The sequence below is a fragment of the Phocoena phocoena genome, chromosome 14 (assembly GCF_963924675.1).
Source record: "Phocoena phocoena chromosome 14, mPhoPho1.1, whole genome shotgun sequence".
Taxonomy (NCBI): Eukaryota; Metazoa; Chordata; class Mammalia; order Artiodactyla; family Phocoenidae; genus Phocoena; species Phocoena phocoena.
The window spans coordinates 71,789,901-71,805,657 of record NC_089232.1 but is presented as its reverse complement, the minus strand read 5'-3'; the positions used below and the strand labels follow the sequence as shown (position 1 = coordinate 71,805,657).

General features: G+C 35.1%; 1 protein-coding gene across 2 annotated transcripts in view; it reads right to left on the bottom strand.

The window, feature by feature from the left end:
- The window catches only part of ATAD2B (ATPase family AAA domain containing 2B), a 152,926-nt gene that overhangs the window by 31,824 nt on the left and 105,345 nt on the right, over nucleotides 1-15,757 (bottom strand). Inside the window, exons 20-22 of one of the 2 annotated variants that reach the window (XM_065890897.1) lie at nucleotides 13,896-14,031; nucleotides 11,673-11,869; nucleotides 7,980-8,139 (exon numbers count right to left, since the gene is read on the bottom strand). In XM_065890897.1, the coding sequence (XP_065746969.1) occupies nucleotides 7,980-8,139; nucleotides 11,673-11,869; nucleotides 13,896-14,031 (493 nt within the window). The remainder of the gene's footprint in view (nucleotides 1-7,979; nucleotides 8,140-11,672; nucleotides 11,870-13,895; nucleotides 14,032-15,757) is intronic. The other variant, XM_065890898.1, reaches the window with a different exon arrangement.

Here is a 15,757-nt window from a genome sequence, read left to right as displayed (position 1 = left end):
CCGCTCACCGCAACTAGACAAAGTCCATGCTCAGCAACAAACACCCGATACAGCCAAAAAAAAAAAAAAAAAATTTAATAACAAGAAGTTTTTTAAAAAATAAATAAATAAACAATAAAGAACATCTGTGGGAATCCCCTGGCAGTCCAGTGGTTAGGACTCCATGCTTTCACTGCTTAGGGCCCAGGTTCAACCCTTGGTCAGGGAAATGAGATCCCACAAGCCACACAGAGCAGCCTAAATAAATAGCATCTGCATCTGACAAGGTAATGCTTTTTAAATATGCCTATCATTACAATTCTTTTTAATCATTCTTAGCTTCGAACAGTGTCTAAGTTTATACATAGAATAGAAGTATAAGCTCACAGATTAAAATGAAAAGATATGTCCATATCTTGGATCTTCATCTTTTTTGAGGGGTAGGGGAGTCATCCTGGATCTTATAAGCTTGTGATAAAGGTGGAAAAGTATACATACAATTTTGTATGTAGTCGTTCAGAGACCCTCTCGTGGCCACCAGACTTAAATTCCTTGCTTTAAAATTATGCATGAATAATAGCTACATATTTACCACCAGTTCTTTTATTTCGTCTCATATGTTAAAATCTTAAGATTCTCCAAATCCATGAAATTTAAAAGTAACATAAGCATAGCAGAAAAACCCCATACATACTCACTTTGAAGTTAAGACAGATCACAATCCATTCAGTTGTGCCATGTAATATTTGTGGGTTTGTACACAAATTACATAACCTCTCTGAGACCCAATCTCCTTATATCTATAAAATAAAGATATTGCCACCTAGTTTTGCCTTCAATAAAAAGTAATGGCTATTAGAATAAATTGATAAGTATTAATAAAATTAATACAAGCACTACTTTTATGAAGGTATTTCAATGTGTCTATGTTTCTTTTGTATTTTGATGAACAGAAGTATATTAGCTGGGTTTTTTTCAACAAAATTATTAAGAAAGATTAATAATATATATATATTTATTTATTTATTTATTTATTTTTTTTTTTTTTTTTTGCGGTACGCGGGCCTCTCACTGCTGTGGCCTCTCCCGTTGCAGAGCACAGGCTCCAGACGCGCAGGCTCAGCAGCCATGGCTCACGGGCCCAGCCGCTCCGCGGCATGTGGGATCCTCCTGGACCAGGGCACAAACCCGTGTTCCCTGCATCGGCAGGCAGACTCTCAACCACTGCGCCACCAGGGAAGCCCAATAATATTTTTTTAAAAACTGATTTTTATGGGATGATTTTTCATCCTAAATCATTTCATAAATAAGAAATTTTACTGTATTTACTGGTTCATATCTGCATTATGTTATTATGTCTCCATTTTATAATTTCTATGTACTCTGAGACTCCTTCAGTTAGTATCTAAGAAGAGGACATTCATAAAATTTACTCACTGGTCACATTTATTAAGAATATGCTCCATACAAGATGTCTATACAGATCCTGTTCTCAATCAGCTTAGAGTCTAAAATACAGGATAAGGATATGTAAATAAGTAATCACTCCAGGAAATAAAAGAAAGGAATAAGTGTCTCAGAAAAGTTACATAGTGTTATGATTCCAAGACAAAGGGATTACTTGTAACTGGAAGGAAATCGGAAAAAACTTTCATGAGCATAGCATTTAATATTCCTTGAAGGATAAGTGGGATTTTAAAAGATAAGCATGGTTTTAAAAGTGATGCACTAGGTTTTCCTGTATATAACTTACATCTCAACAAAACTGATTTAGAAAGAAAGAATGAAAAAAAAGAAAGAATGAATGAATGTACACACTCTCAGCAGAGGCAACACATTTAACAAAGGTACTGGAAGTACCAACAGTAAGACTGAGACTTAAATTGAGAATTGGGACCCATATTCCCTTGAGGAGGGTTCCTTCTAGGCTCCCCTCTCTTTTCATTCTGTATACTGCCTATGTGATATCATTCACCCCTATACACTTATGACTCCAATCAGGTCTTTTACTCAAACTTCTATCTCTGAACCCCCATATACAACTACTATACAATGTCTGCATTTTATCTGGGTGTACCAGAGGTAACTTACATTAACACATCCAAAATTAAACTTAGCATACTGCCCATAAACCTGTTCCTCCATTGGTTTACTTGTCAGATTCCTAACACCCAGACCACAAAAACTCAGATGTCATTCTAGATTTCTGTCGGTCATACATAATTGGTTAGTCACTAAGCCCCCTATGTTCAATCTATGCTGCCATATCAAGTGAATCTTTTTTTTTTTTTGGCCACGCCATGCAGTTTGTGGGATCTTAGTTCCCTGACCAGGGATTGAACCTGGGCCCCAGCAGTGAACACGCTGAGTCATAACCACTGGACTGCCAGGGAATTCCCCACAAGTGAAAATCTTAATTGGTCTTCTAACCTCCATCTCATCATTCCCTTGACCTTTGATACTGCCTATAATACTATACTCTTAAATGCAAATCAAATCAAATCATTTTCTGTCTCAAAACCACCCAGTGGCCCCTTATCATCTAGAGAATTAACTCTGAAATCCTTACACAGGATCAAATGAAGATAGGGAACTTAGTATGACATTTATTTATCTGCAGGACTCCCCGCTAAGAAGCCTTTAGGCATCTCTCAGGCCAGAGCTGCATATCTCCAGCACTGAACACAATTTACACACAGAAAATATTTCATAAATGGATGTTCAGTAAACGGAGATTCAGTGAGTGGAGAAGTGAGTGAATTTCTCACTACTCCTCCACAGACACTCTACTTTCCAGCCATATTCTTTTTTTTTATACCTTTGTACACTACTTTTCTCAGCCTAAAATGAATGCCCTTTTTAATCTTGTTCGTCTCCAGTGTCTTCACCTCTGTGATCTACTCACACTGTACATATATCTAATACACACCTTATGAAACTACATTACAATCGTCTGCTGCTGCCTCAAGACAAAATTCAAAATCGCCACCTCTATGCTATCTCTACACCTTAATAATCTATTACAATTACCAATAGTTAGATATCTGTCATTCCTATAAAACAGTGAGTTTCTAGATAGGAAGGACTGTGGCTTATTTATTAACTGTTATGGGCTGAACTGTGTTATTCCCCAAAATTCATATGTTGAGACTATAACTCCCAATATCTCAGAATGTTACTGTATTTGGAGTAGACTTTAAAGAAGTAATCAAGGTAAAAGAAGGTCATAAGAGTAGGCCCTAATCTAATGTGACTTGTGTACTTAAAAGGAGAGGAAATTTGGACACACACAAGAGACACCAAGGGTGCATGGACACAAAGAAAAGACCATGTGAGGACACAGCAAGAAGGCAGCCTCCGAAAACAAAGGAAAGAGGCTTCAGAAGAAACCAAATCTGCCGACACCTTGATTTTGGACTTTTAGCCTCCAGAACTATGGGTAAATCAATTTCTGTTGTTTAAACCACGCAGTCTGTGGTATTTTGTTAAGGAAGCCCTAGCAAATTAATACTATAACGTATAGCATAAGGTCTGTCACATAGTAATTATTCAATATGTATTACTGATTTGAATATCTCCATCTCAAGAGGCAAGGACTGTCACAGTACTCTAAGCACTCAGCTCAGTAACAGCACATGATACTTACAAATACTAATAGAAAATATGAATGAGTTTGACTGAAGCATAGCCCATAGAGGGCTCCAAAAGCTGAATCTGTGAGCTTTATTCCTAAACAACTGGTGCAAAACAGAAGACTTTGAGAACACTACAAGACTAGGGCTGAAATTTCATCAAAATTAGCTAAATGAGGGTATGTCTGTGAATGCACTTGAGGGCTGGGGGGGGCATGTGGTACAAGACAAAGAATGGGGAACAGTTAAACATAAAATATATCACATATTTATAAGATAGTAATTAGGATCAAATATCTGATACTAGTCACATTTAGAATCTACAAACTAAAATTCTTCTGGCTAACATATTTAATTTTTGTCCACTTTATCCTCAAGGGAGAATCTGGGTAAACACTTAGGCAACATGTACAGCTTCCAGAATGTTGGCTTTTGTCTTCTATGTACATGCTAGTTTTTTTCCCCAAATGGCCAAGTGTTCTGCAAAACAGAACACTGTAAGCTTTCAAATACTCATGGGAGCTTGTAAAAGTAATACAACATTCATGTAATTTCCACTTGCTAAACAACAGACCCTGAGGTTATTTTCCTAATACATAACAAGTTGTTCTGTTGCTAAGAAGAAAAAAAGGGCTCTTGACTGAAGATATGAAAAAATCTGAACAGAGCCGAAATCATGCTTTTGAATTATATGACACTTTTTGCATGTAAAACAGTGAAGAAATGAAGTTACAAGTGTATCATGTCAACTCTAACTGTGAGACAGAGCCATATTCTTTGATTATACACCTGCATTCTGTAGTAAAAGGTTATTATGCACCAGAAATCATTGCTCCTTTCATAAAAGCAATATTATTTCAATGTGGTTATAATTAAGTTACATGGGGCAGGGTTGGGGGAGAATCTGGATTGATCCTTTCTACTGGCTTTTTCTAACTGCTCAAATTCATTTTTCACTATCAGTCCCTAGATTTGTTCCAAAATAGGATTAAATTTTAAATGTGGTCCAGGGAATATACTAATAAGTACAAAGGGTCATTCTAAAGCAAATATGTAGGTACCCACTAAGGAAACAATTTATAAAAAATTAAAGCATAATTTAAATAATAATGATAACAAGAATAAATATATGAATGACTAATCTTTACGGAATACTTCTCACATCTCAGGCACTATGCTAAGGGCCTAACATATTCAAGTTGAACCACATGAAAATGGCAATTTCATAAGGTTTAACCTAATACATTTTCTCATCTAATCCTTACAACTACCCAGTGACAAGAGTACTATAATTATCCCCATTTGCAGATAAGGGAACTAAAATTTAGAGGACTTAACTTGATCAAGTTAAAGAACTAGGAAATAAAACTGGGACTGAAACCCAGGTGTACATCCAAAGCCCAGGCTCTCCTTATCTACTGCATAGTTTCAGTAACCTCTATGTCTTGAAAAACTAACAGGATGAGAGTGTAGGCACTCAAGTACTCTCACACACTGCTCAAGGCCGTTATATAGACACTTGTGCAACTGTACCTTCACCAAGAACGCAGCAAGGGAATCAAAGGAGACTGACATCCAGCCCATTCTTTACTAACCAAACTGTGGCCCTGTTGCTGATGCCATCTACACTGAAAAGGAGATTCTCTCAGTCCCACAAAACTGCTATATTGGTTAACAAGTGACCCTGATGCTGCTAGAAGATTTTTTAAATTGTGAGAAAATTTTAACAACACAGTTTAAAAGCCTTAAGAGAGATTATTATACAATCTTTAATCCAGAAATTTCACTTTAAGGAATTTATCTTTAGGAAATAATTAAGGATATACATAAAACTTATGCCATATTCATCAGTGTTATAGTAGAGAAAAAAGCTAAAAAATCTAATATGTCCAACAATAGGGTAGTAGCTACTATAATACATCCATATGATAAAAATTATGTGGTAAAAACACATTAACTCATAACCTTTTCACAAAATATTACATGAATGAAAATGTTTACAAGAGTTATATTTTAGTAAAAATATTATTCATACATGTATTTCATATATAATATCTGTGCATGTGTGTGTGGCAGAGAGAGAGGGAGGGAGGGAGAGAGGGAAAGAAAAAGAGAGAAAACACTAGGTAACAGGATTATAGTTTGCTTTAATTTTCTTTGTTTTTATCCTCATAAATTTTTCTATATGATATACAGTGAAAAGTAAAAAAAAAAAAAAAAACCTAAACAACAACAAGATATAAATGTCCTGATGCAAAGCTTAAAAACTGTTAGATACCAAGAGTAGCTATACAAAAGTTCATTCTGCCTCTTCACTTGGAATTAAAGTATGCAATTTACTGTGGTCTAAACTAAGACAAGAAATACTTAACTTCATGTAGAAATGAGAAATCCAAGTCATTCTAACAGGTGGCCTGAGTTAAGAACCACTGCCCATAAATACAGACATAAAGCAGAAACTGAATTCTGAATATCTTTAGATAACTGAAAGTTTGCATTAATTTTTTAAAAATAAAAAGCATCTTGGGCTTCCCTGGTGGCGCAGTGGTTGAGAGTCTGCCTGCCGATGCAGGGGACGTGGTTCGTGCCCCGGTCTGGGAAGATCCCACATGCCATGGGGCGGCTAGGCCCGTGAGCCACTGCCACTGAGCCTGCGCGTCTGGAGCCTATGCTCCGCAACGGGAGAGGCCGCAACAGTGAGAGGTCCCCGTACCGAAGAAAAAAAAAAGAAGAAGAAAAAAAAAAAAGCATCTTACTTGTACATCATCTGTTGAAGAAACAGAATTCTCAACAGAGTGAGAAATAGAGTAATGACCCCTGCCAGCTGGGAAAGGGCCTGGCACTATCAGCCAGGCCTTGGTGTATTCATATGAAATATAAAAACAATTTTAGGGACTTCCCTGGTGGTCCAGGGGTTAAGAATCTGCCTTCCAATGCAGGGACGCAGGTTCCATCCCTGGTCGGGGTACTGAGATCTCACATGCCTTAGGGCATCTAATCCCACGTGCCGCAACTACTGAGCCTGCACACTCTGAAGCCCATGTGCCACAACTAGAGAGAAGCCCGCACAAGGCAACGAAGATCCTGTGTGATGCAATTAAGACGCGACACAGCAAAATAAATAATTTTAAAAAATGAAAAATAAAAAAAAAACATAAACAATTTTACAGAACACCACTCTGTGACCATGATGGATCAAGATAAAAACAAGACCACTCCATAATCATGTCTGAACACAGACAAAAGTATGAACACTGTCCTAACCACAAAAATAACCAAATATAATCCTATCCTGGGTAAGAAGAATGACTGCCGCTTCTTTACCAATCACAACTTTAGCCTTGCTCCATTCTTCTTGCCTTCCAGGTTCTTAAAATACCTAGTGCCCAAATTATTCCCACTTCCTAAGAGCATCTAATCCACTGCAAAGCCCTACTTCCTTAAACCCTCCCCAAAATCACTTAATGCTAGCTCAAATCCTATATGGCTCTCCATGATATACATTCTCCTTTATTACAGTGTATCAATAAATTCATCTTGTTTAACTACAGATTATTCCTGGAGGTCTCCCCTGGAGGGCATTAACAGAGTTGGGACTACAGATTTGAGTACAGGGTGGGATTAAGAGTAAAATAATAAAATTATATAAAAATACATGCAGTCTATAGAACAGATAACATCTACCTAAAGGGGGTCTTTTGATAAGTAAACTTATCCACAATAAGTTTCCACAAATTCGAAATTACCAGTGTTTATCAGCACTGGTAATGTTGACTAAATAAATAAATCTTAAATCCTCAACTATTCAGTTTTCCATTTTACCTGAAAAAAATAAGAATCTAAGTATAGAAAGTGAAAGGTAAATCAAGAAACTAAACCCTGAACACAATATTAGAATAATAAAATCCTCTAATCTAAATATATTATCTAATAATAAATGAATTAGCAAATATTATATATAGGATGGATAAACAACAAGGTCCTACTGTATAGCACAGGGAACGACACTCAACATCTTGTGATAAACCATAATGGAAAAGAATATGAAAAAGAATATATATATATGTATAACTGAGTCATTTTGCTGTACAGCAGAAATTAAACACAACATTGTAAATCAACTATACATCAATAAAATCTTTTAAAAAAGAATAAAATCCTCTAATTTAAATATATTTAGTAATTTAACAAATGAATTTAATAATTAAATATTTAAGTATATTATTAGTTCCTCATCAAGAAGTTGCTAAATACAGTAATATGTCATTAAGATTAATTTATCTATGTGAAATATAGGCAAGCTTTATATAAATTTTAAACTATCTTCTCATTGATCACCAAAGTCAACCTTGCCCAGTGCATCCTTACCTCCTGGGTCCTTATCTGGATTGTACTCTAAAGCATTGCTACAGATGAGGTCAATATCTTTCAGGAAATCCTTAGCAGTCAGGTAATTATGCTTATCAATTTTAGTGATTACTGTTGATAAATCCATTGGTTCCTTGATTACTTCAAGATAATCTGAAACCTAAAACAGGATATTTTAATGAAAATTACTTCTGATATTTCATATAATCTACTCATAAAAACATAAAACAAAACCATACAGTTATTTTAAAATTAAATCTAGATATCTAGGAAATAATTACAGATAAGGATAAAATTATAGAGCAATTTATGCCACTAAAGATACTATGTCATACTTTCCATGAAAAGCTTCAGTTTCAAGTCACATCTAAATAAACTCTGAAAAGTTTCTCATCTTGAAATATGAAACAAACTGTCAGCTTTTTTTTTTTTTTTTAAATCCTTTGGATACACCTGAGAAGAAAATGTATTGGTAAAAATACCCAATAAGCATCAATAAACGTTACCTCAAGAAAAGAATTTTTTAAGGAAAATAAAAAGAAACAGATTTTTTTTTTCTTATTAGAGATGTTCTCGGGTAAATCTCTTTAAAATCTCTAAACAAAAAAATTATCTGTCTTTTTCAGTTTTCCAGGATGAATCGTTTCATGGAAAGAGTTTTCTGCTCCTTTGGATTCATTACAAACATTCTGAGTCAACTGTATAACAAAAGTAAGTATTGTATAACAAAAGTAAGTATTGCTTTCATGACTAGAAAAAATTTACTGGCCTTGTCCCTAAATATAAACAAATCTACAAGCAAAAAATACATTTTGCTCAGTGTGATTTTCTGGGAGATAACCCAAAATAGAGATATTGGTCATGACTGCCCAATAAATTGTATGTTTTGTATCATTTGACCAATAAGAAAGCTCTTCCAACTTATATATCCACAGGTATACCTTGTTTTATTTGCACTTGCCTTTACTGCGCTTTGCAGATATTGCATTTTTTTGGAAATTGAAGGTTTGTGGCAACCCTGTGTTGTCAGATAATGGTTAGCATTTTTTAGCAATAAAGTATTTTTTAATTAAGGTATGTACATTTTTTGTAGACATAATACCATTGTATACTTAAAGAAGACTACAGTATAGTGTCCACATAACTTTTATATACACTGGGAAACCAAAGAATTCATGTGACTCACTTTATTGCAATATTCACTTTACTGCAGTAGTCTAGAACTGAACCCACAATATCTCCAAGATGTGTATGACTGTATTGTCTTCCTTAATGCAAATCTCAAATCAAGTAATTAGGTCTGACATAAACACAGTCTTAGAAATGTCTAATTAGTCCGGGACCAAATTCTGGGAATAGGGTAATTTCTGTTCTATGAAACTAAAGGCTAATTTTCTCCATTGCAGATGGCACTGATGCTTTTTGGGGATTTTTTTTTTTTTGGCCTCGGCATGTGGGATCTTGCCCAGCCAGGGATCAAACTCATGCCCCCTGCATTGGGAGCATGGAGCCTTAACCACTGGACCACCAGTGCAGTCCACTGATGCCTTTTTAAAAATTTACATACTGAATATATATTCATATGAATAAATACACATATATGCATATACAAAAACATATGCACATATATATACATACATATTATTTATATGTTTTTAAATTTTTAGGTAGATGTGTGTGCATGTTTTATTTTTCATTCTCTAGGAGCAAAAAAGCCAGCCAATCTCCTTATAGGGGAGACAGTGGAGCTATACTCAACAAGGAACAGTTCAGAAGGTATTAGTTGGATCCTTGGCTCTGACAATTGACATGTATTGTGTACACGTGGAAAACATTTTATAAACTTTTGCACTATAAAAATTTATATTACTAAAGACCATAAAATTTTAGCACCTATGCTTATTTAAATTCAACACTTATTTTCTAAACTTTTGTTTCCTCTGCAATTTGCTTTGGAATTTGATAAAGTTTTTAGACATTTCAAATTCATTATTTTAATACAAGTTTTTGTGTTTTAGGTTATCAAAATGTTATCTTAGTTTCCCCTCTCTATCTGTCCCAGAGACCCCTAAGTTTTCAGCCTTAAAAGTAAACAAAGAAGCAGTAGCAAAATTAACCTGAAAAAGAAAAAAAGGAAAAAGAGAAAACATCACCCTAAAATTAAAGTTTTAACTGACCAACATCTTCTATCCCCTCCCACTGCCTTACCATCATTTATAAAACTTTCAGTCTATCACAGATGGCATTTGAAATCTGACAATCTCTTCTGGTTAGACAGAAAAAGTTTTCCTGGACAAAGTCAAAACTGGTTCACTCCCAGCATAGGAGGCTGACTTGGGGGCAAGTCCTTATCAATTAAGTGTCAGAGTTCTCATACCCAATTTGAAATAAAAATTTATAACAATCTTTAAAGTGGGCTGATGGTTTTAAGACTTTCTGAAAATACCACGAGGGAAAAAATATGCTTCACAAATATAAAATATGTATATTAATTGCAAGAGCAAATAGGCAAGTCCTGTTATTCCAGGAGAAAAAGATTGACAGCTGTGCTACAAAGAATGTGGACTTCGAATTTTAAGAAACATTGAGTGCTGGCTGCGTCACTTGCCAATAAGCCTCAGTTTCTTCAACTGCAACATAATAATGAGGTTGTGGGGCTGCTGAAAGGATCAAATGGCTAAAACTGTGTATTGTGGATAAACATACAACTAAAATTAAACACAGTCCCTTTATTCCCAAAAAGGGGAGGTGGGGGGAATAGATATTTTCAGGTTTTCCAAGGGGAAAAAACATAATGCTAGTTCACAGGCATAGATGAGGTAATGATTCCAAAGGAATCTGCTCTGATCCAAGAGTACAGATTTCACAACGAGGACACAACATTAAACTCTGCATCACTTCATAATTCAAATATAAAAAAAGATGAAGAAAAAAATTAAAACTAAAAACACCAAAGCTGTTCAAACATGGAGTCTGAACTATAAGAAGAATGCCAGTAAAGACTGTATTATGTGCATCCACACACTATATTATCCCAGGATAAAACAAAACAAAATAAAATTTATTCTACAGTATTACAGTAGATTCCAAATGGAAAATTTCTTTTCTCATCATCACAAACCATGCTCCCACAAGGACACAAAACAATACACATAGAAAGTGAGAAATTTTCCACTCGGAGCAGAGAAAATTCTTGGAGAGAAAAATAACAGGCTGTGCTTATAACCTCATACAGCATCTTAGTCACAGACATTTCCAAAATATGAAAGACAAATTTTAGGTTTCTTAGCTACCTCTTTCAGTAAGGTATACACAATTTGGGAAATGCCAATTTTAATTGTTATTGATTGGTTAATACCAATATTCTTTTGGAGAGCAGGATTTATCCTGGAATAAAAATAGTCTAGTATGGACATTTCACTAAAGTAACTTTTAATCCTCTTCTTAAATGAAGAGTAGGAGATCACAAAGATCAATACTAATCAAGAGGACATATACAAATTGTCATTAATTTCATCCAAAAGTCACCAGATGTTTGCTGATGACACTGGTAGTTATCACATGGATTAAAATTTTACAGGCTAGGGGTAATATTCATCCATGCCTTTGTTTTTTTCCTTCCAAAAAAAGATGTCAACATTTTTTTCTTTTAGCCAGTTCAACTTCACTGTTTGCACACTACTGAAACAAGACCTCTTCAATATCCACCGGTTTGCTGAAGATGTTAAAGCGTTTATCTGTGGCCAGCCTCTTGGTTACATCCCTGAGAAACAACCGCAACTCTCTTAAAGTATTTTCCTCCTGGTCCTCCATCCGAATTTTTTCTGATTCTGATAATTGACGAGGTGGAGAAGGTAGTGCAAGTGGAAGAACTTCCATAGCACAAAGACCTAAAGAAAGTAGAAGAAAATGTTAAGATTCCAACATGGCAGGGTCAGGACCTCAATTACTTTTCTGACACTCTCTCAAAATGTTTTTTTAAGAAAAGGAGAATTCCAAATACATGTGAACCATGTGAATTCAGCAGGTAAAAATTTGAATGGAAACCAGAAGTACATTAGGGAATAGCTTTACTTTTATAAAATAACTTACAACAGGACGTCTTTAAAGCACAAATGATATGATTTTAAATAATTTGATTCTGAGATATTATTTACATACAACTTTAAGAAAAAGATTTCAAATCAACATAAATATCTTCAGGTGAAGTACTTGTATACTGATTTGCTGAAGTCAACCTTATTTAAAGACTGTTGCCTTATATGCATGAAATTTAAATGGGCAAAGAATAATTCTTTGATCCTTCCCATTCCCAAAGACTTCTAATTTTAGACAAGTCTCCTACCCTCATATTCTTACTACAACACAGTTGGGATAGTAAATGGCACCTGCAGGGAGTGGAAAAAAAAAAAGTAGTAACTAAAAAAAGAATCCCAAAGACATGAAGAAGATGGAAAACCCAGGCTTAAGTGTGATATATGAAATCTATGGTATTCACTATCTACTGTAAAACAAACAAAACATCTTCTTAGAAGGTAAAGTATTAACTTGCCTAACCATAATGCTCTCTAATTCCTTAAAAGATTTTCCTGATATCACACTGAAGCTCAGGATTAAAATCTTAAGTATTCTCGCCAATTTCTCAATAGCCGCTAAGATGAAAAATGAAAGTCAACAGGAGCAACTCAAAAAGAAAAAGAATTATGTTCAGCCTTAACATAGAAAATTCAGATCTACGGGACTAAAATATGACTAGGAACATGCAAGATACTTTATTAAAATGAATCATTTTAATAATGAAATATTTTAAATGCTGTTATTTAGATTAACAGAAGGCAACAACCAATAATCAGAAGGTATAACTTCCATGTTGAATATTCCAAAGTTTCTGTGGGGAAAACCCCACAGCTGTAGTCATTTGATAGATGTTCATCTTAAAAGCACTGAGAAAATGTGAAAAGGAGCCACTAAAGGACAATAAAATTATTAAAGTATTGGATAATATAGGCACTGAAAAACAAAGTATTGGATAATATAACCACTGGAAAACAAAGAAGTATGAAAAAGCAAGGAGTTGGCAGGGATGGGAAACGTATTGTTCCTTTAAGAACAGCTACGAGAAACATAAAAAGCAGAACAAAAAGAAAGAGGCTTAAATTTTTTTTTAACAAACAGGACTGCTACTTTCTAGAAGAGGATGAAAGATTAAGCAAGGGGATCTTATCTTTTTGCACCTTTAGTATTAGGAAAAGAAACTCTCTTTTGAATGACTTAGCATGCAGTCCTTACTTAAGTCAGGGGACTGAAAATCTAATTTTGAGGCCCCTCTTAATGCTATTAGGCCCAAATCCAAGAAAAGTCTAATGCTTAAAGAAAGCCATGATAGATTTCCATGTGCCTAGCATAATATATCTAACATAATAGGTGCTCAATAAATATTTGAAAAATCAATCAATAAATAAGATAAACCAGAAAAGGCAAATGTTCTAACCAGTTCTTGGCCCAACAAAACTACCCTGGCCCAGAAAGCAATAAGCACAACACCTGTTGTTCACAACCTGATAGTTCGAGTCCTTAGTACTTAAAGTGACTAAAACACAGCAGAACCAAAGACTTTCTATGACTTTTTGAGCCTCAGAATGTGAAATCTACCAGAGCATCTGGACTGAAGTGATAAGGAGACTACATAAACAGTCACTCATTAGTAAAGCTTTAACAATGAGGCTGTACTTCCCAATCTCCTCAAGTCAGGTAAACACAATGGCCACTTCCACATGTGTTCATCTAAAGTTAAACAAAACCTGAAAAACTGTCTTCATTTCCACAAAGAAATGGGTTTTTTAAAAAGATGACTCCAAGATAGGGTATCTCTTAACTCCAACCCACCCATTTTCCTAAAGGCTTTAGGAACTTTACCAGTGTGTTTCCTTCGTGGTGGAGCCATTGAGGCCTGATTGAGAATCAGTTCTTGGAAAAACTTTCTTCTGTCCTCTTCAATAGGCCTTTGAATATACAAGACCTCTTCGTACTGTATTCTAAAGATACATTTAACCTACACACATACACACACACACAAAGACATTAAATATTTAGAGAATTAAAAGCTTACATATTATACCAAATTATAATTTCTTCAACTTCGGTACCATTTTCAATGTTCATTGAACATTCATGCGCGGTTAAGGTTAACCTAGTCTTAGCCTATGCTGTTGAGAGGTTCAACCTCATGGAATAAACAAGAATGAAAGAATGATCCAGTTGCTCAAGTCATTAATAAATTATACTATAATATAAAAAAGGATAGCTGATTGTAATAGATGGCAACAATCTCAAAGAGCTGTTGCATAAGAGCTGAAAAGTAATTATCTACAACCTATTTACAATAGAGAGCTGGGAGGATGCTAACAACATTGCCTTATCTTAAGTGGTTTCTGTGTGCTTCCTATCCACTAACTTCCCTTCCTGGGCTCTTTCCCTACTAAGTCTATTCCACTGTATCCTCTGGAATCCTGATTTCATTGCAGAAAAACTATACCTTCGATCTCACCAAAGAATGCTCCACAATGACACCACCTTCCATGCAAAACTCCCAAGCAAAATTAAGCCAGTCACGCTCATACCCCTCAACTCCTTCCAGTTAGTGATTGCCACCTCTCCTTTGTTCACCTGCTCTATAAAGACTTTGACCCCAGATGTCCCCCTTGCAAGATATGCTGTTTAAATCCTCTTTACATCATCCACATTTGTTGATACACTTTATTTAATTCATATGTTTTCCTAGAAGGTCTGTTTCCTACTTCAAGATACTGAACTCCCTGATAACAGAACTCATCTGTTTTCATATACCTCCCACCATGCCTGGTACCTAGCAATGCTTAATAAGCATATACTGAATGAATAAAGCTTGTCATTTTGTTACCCAGACCACATCAAATTGGAAACTGCAAATAAAAAAGGGAAAAGGTCACTAATATGGAAATAAGTACCAACCATGACAGTGTGGAAATACTGGATTAAAATTTAAAACATCAGATTCTAGCCCAAATATAGGTACATATTTCTGGTAAACTTTGGACAGTCCATTCAATTTGTTACGTCTAGCCACTTACTGAATTGCAGACTGTGAAATGAAGAATTACTTAAATATTATTTTAATCTTTGTAACAATGAGGTAGGTACATAGGGAGTCCCTCATTTTACAGATGAAAAAACCTAGGCTTGGAAAGGTTTAAGTAACTGGCTTGAGGTCACAAAGTGAATAAATAGAGAAGACTAGATTATATAAGCTCTAAAGGTCTTTTCTAACTCTAAAATCCTAAGACAGAGAAGAGACAATGAAAAGTAGCCATCAGAATTCAATATTTAGATGGGAAATTATTTACGTCAACCCAAAGCCAAATCCTTAAAGAATTTACATAAAATTTCACCTTGTGACCTTTCGATATTGTCTTTGAAGACTACCTTTATGTAAAAACCCCTCCAATTCTTCGATCTATACTTTGCTGGCCTTCCCTTGAAAGTTCTGGCAAGCAAATTTACCACTGAACATCCATCACGTGTCAAATATCCTGCCAAACACTGCAGTTAAAACTTGAAGAAAACAGGCTTACTGCCTGCTGTCAAGTCTCTTCAGTCTCATAAGAAAGCATTATGATACCATGTCAGAAGTGTTATAACAGAGGTAGTGAAACAGAGGAGACCCTGCAAGGGGCATGGGTGAAGAGGCATTAGATAAGATATAGCAGAAAATGCTAACATTAACTGGGTCTTGAAAAATA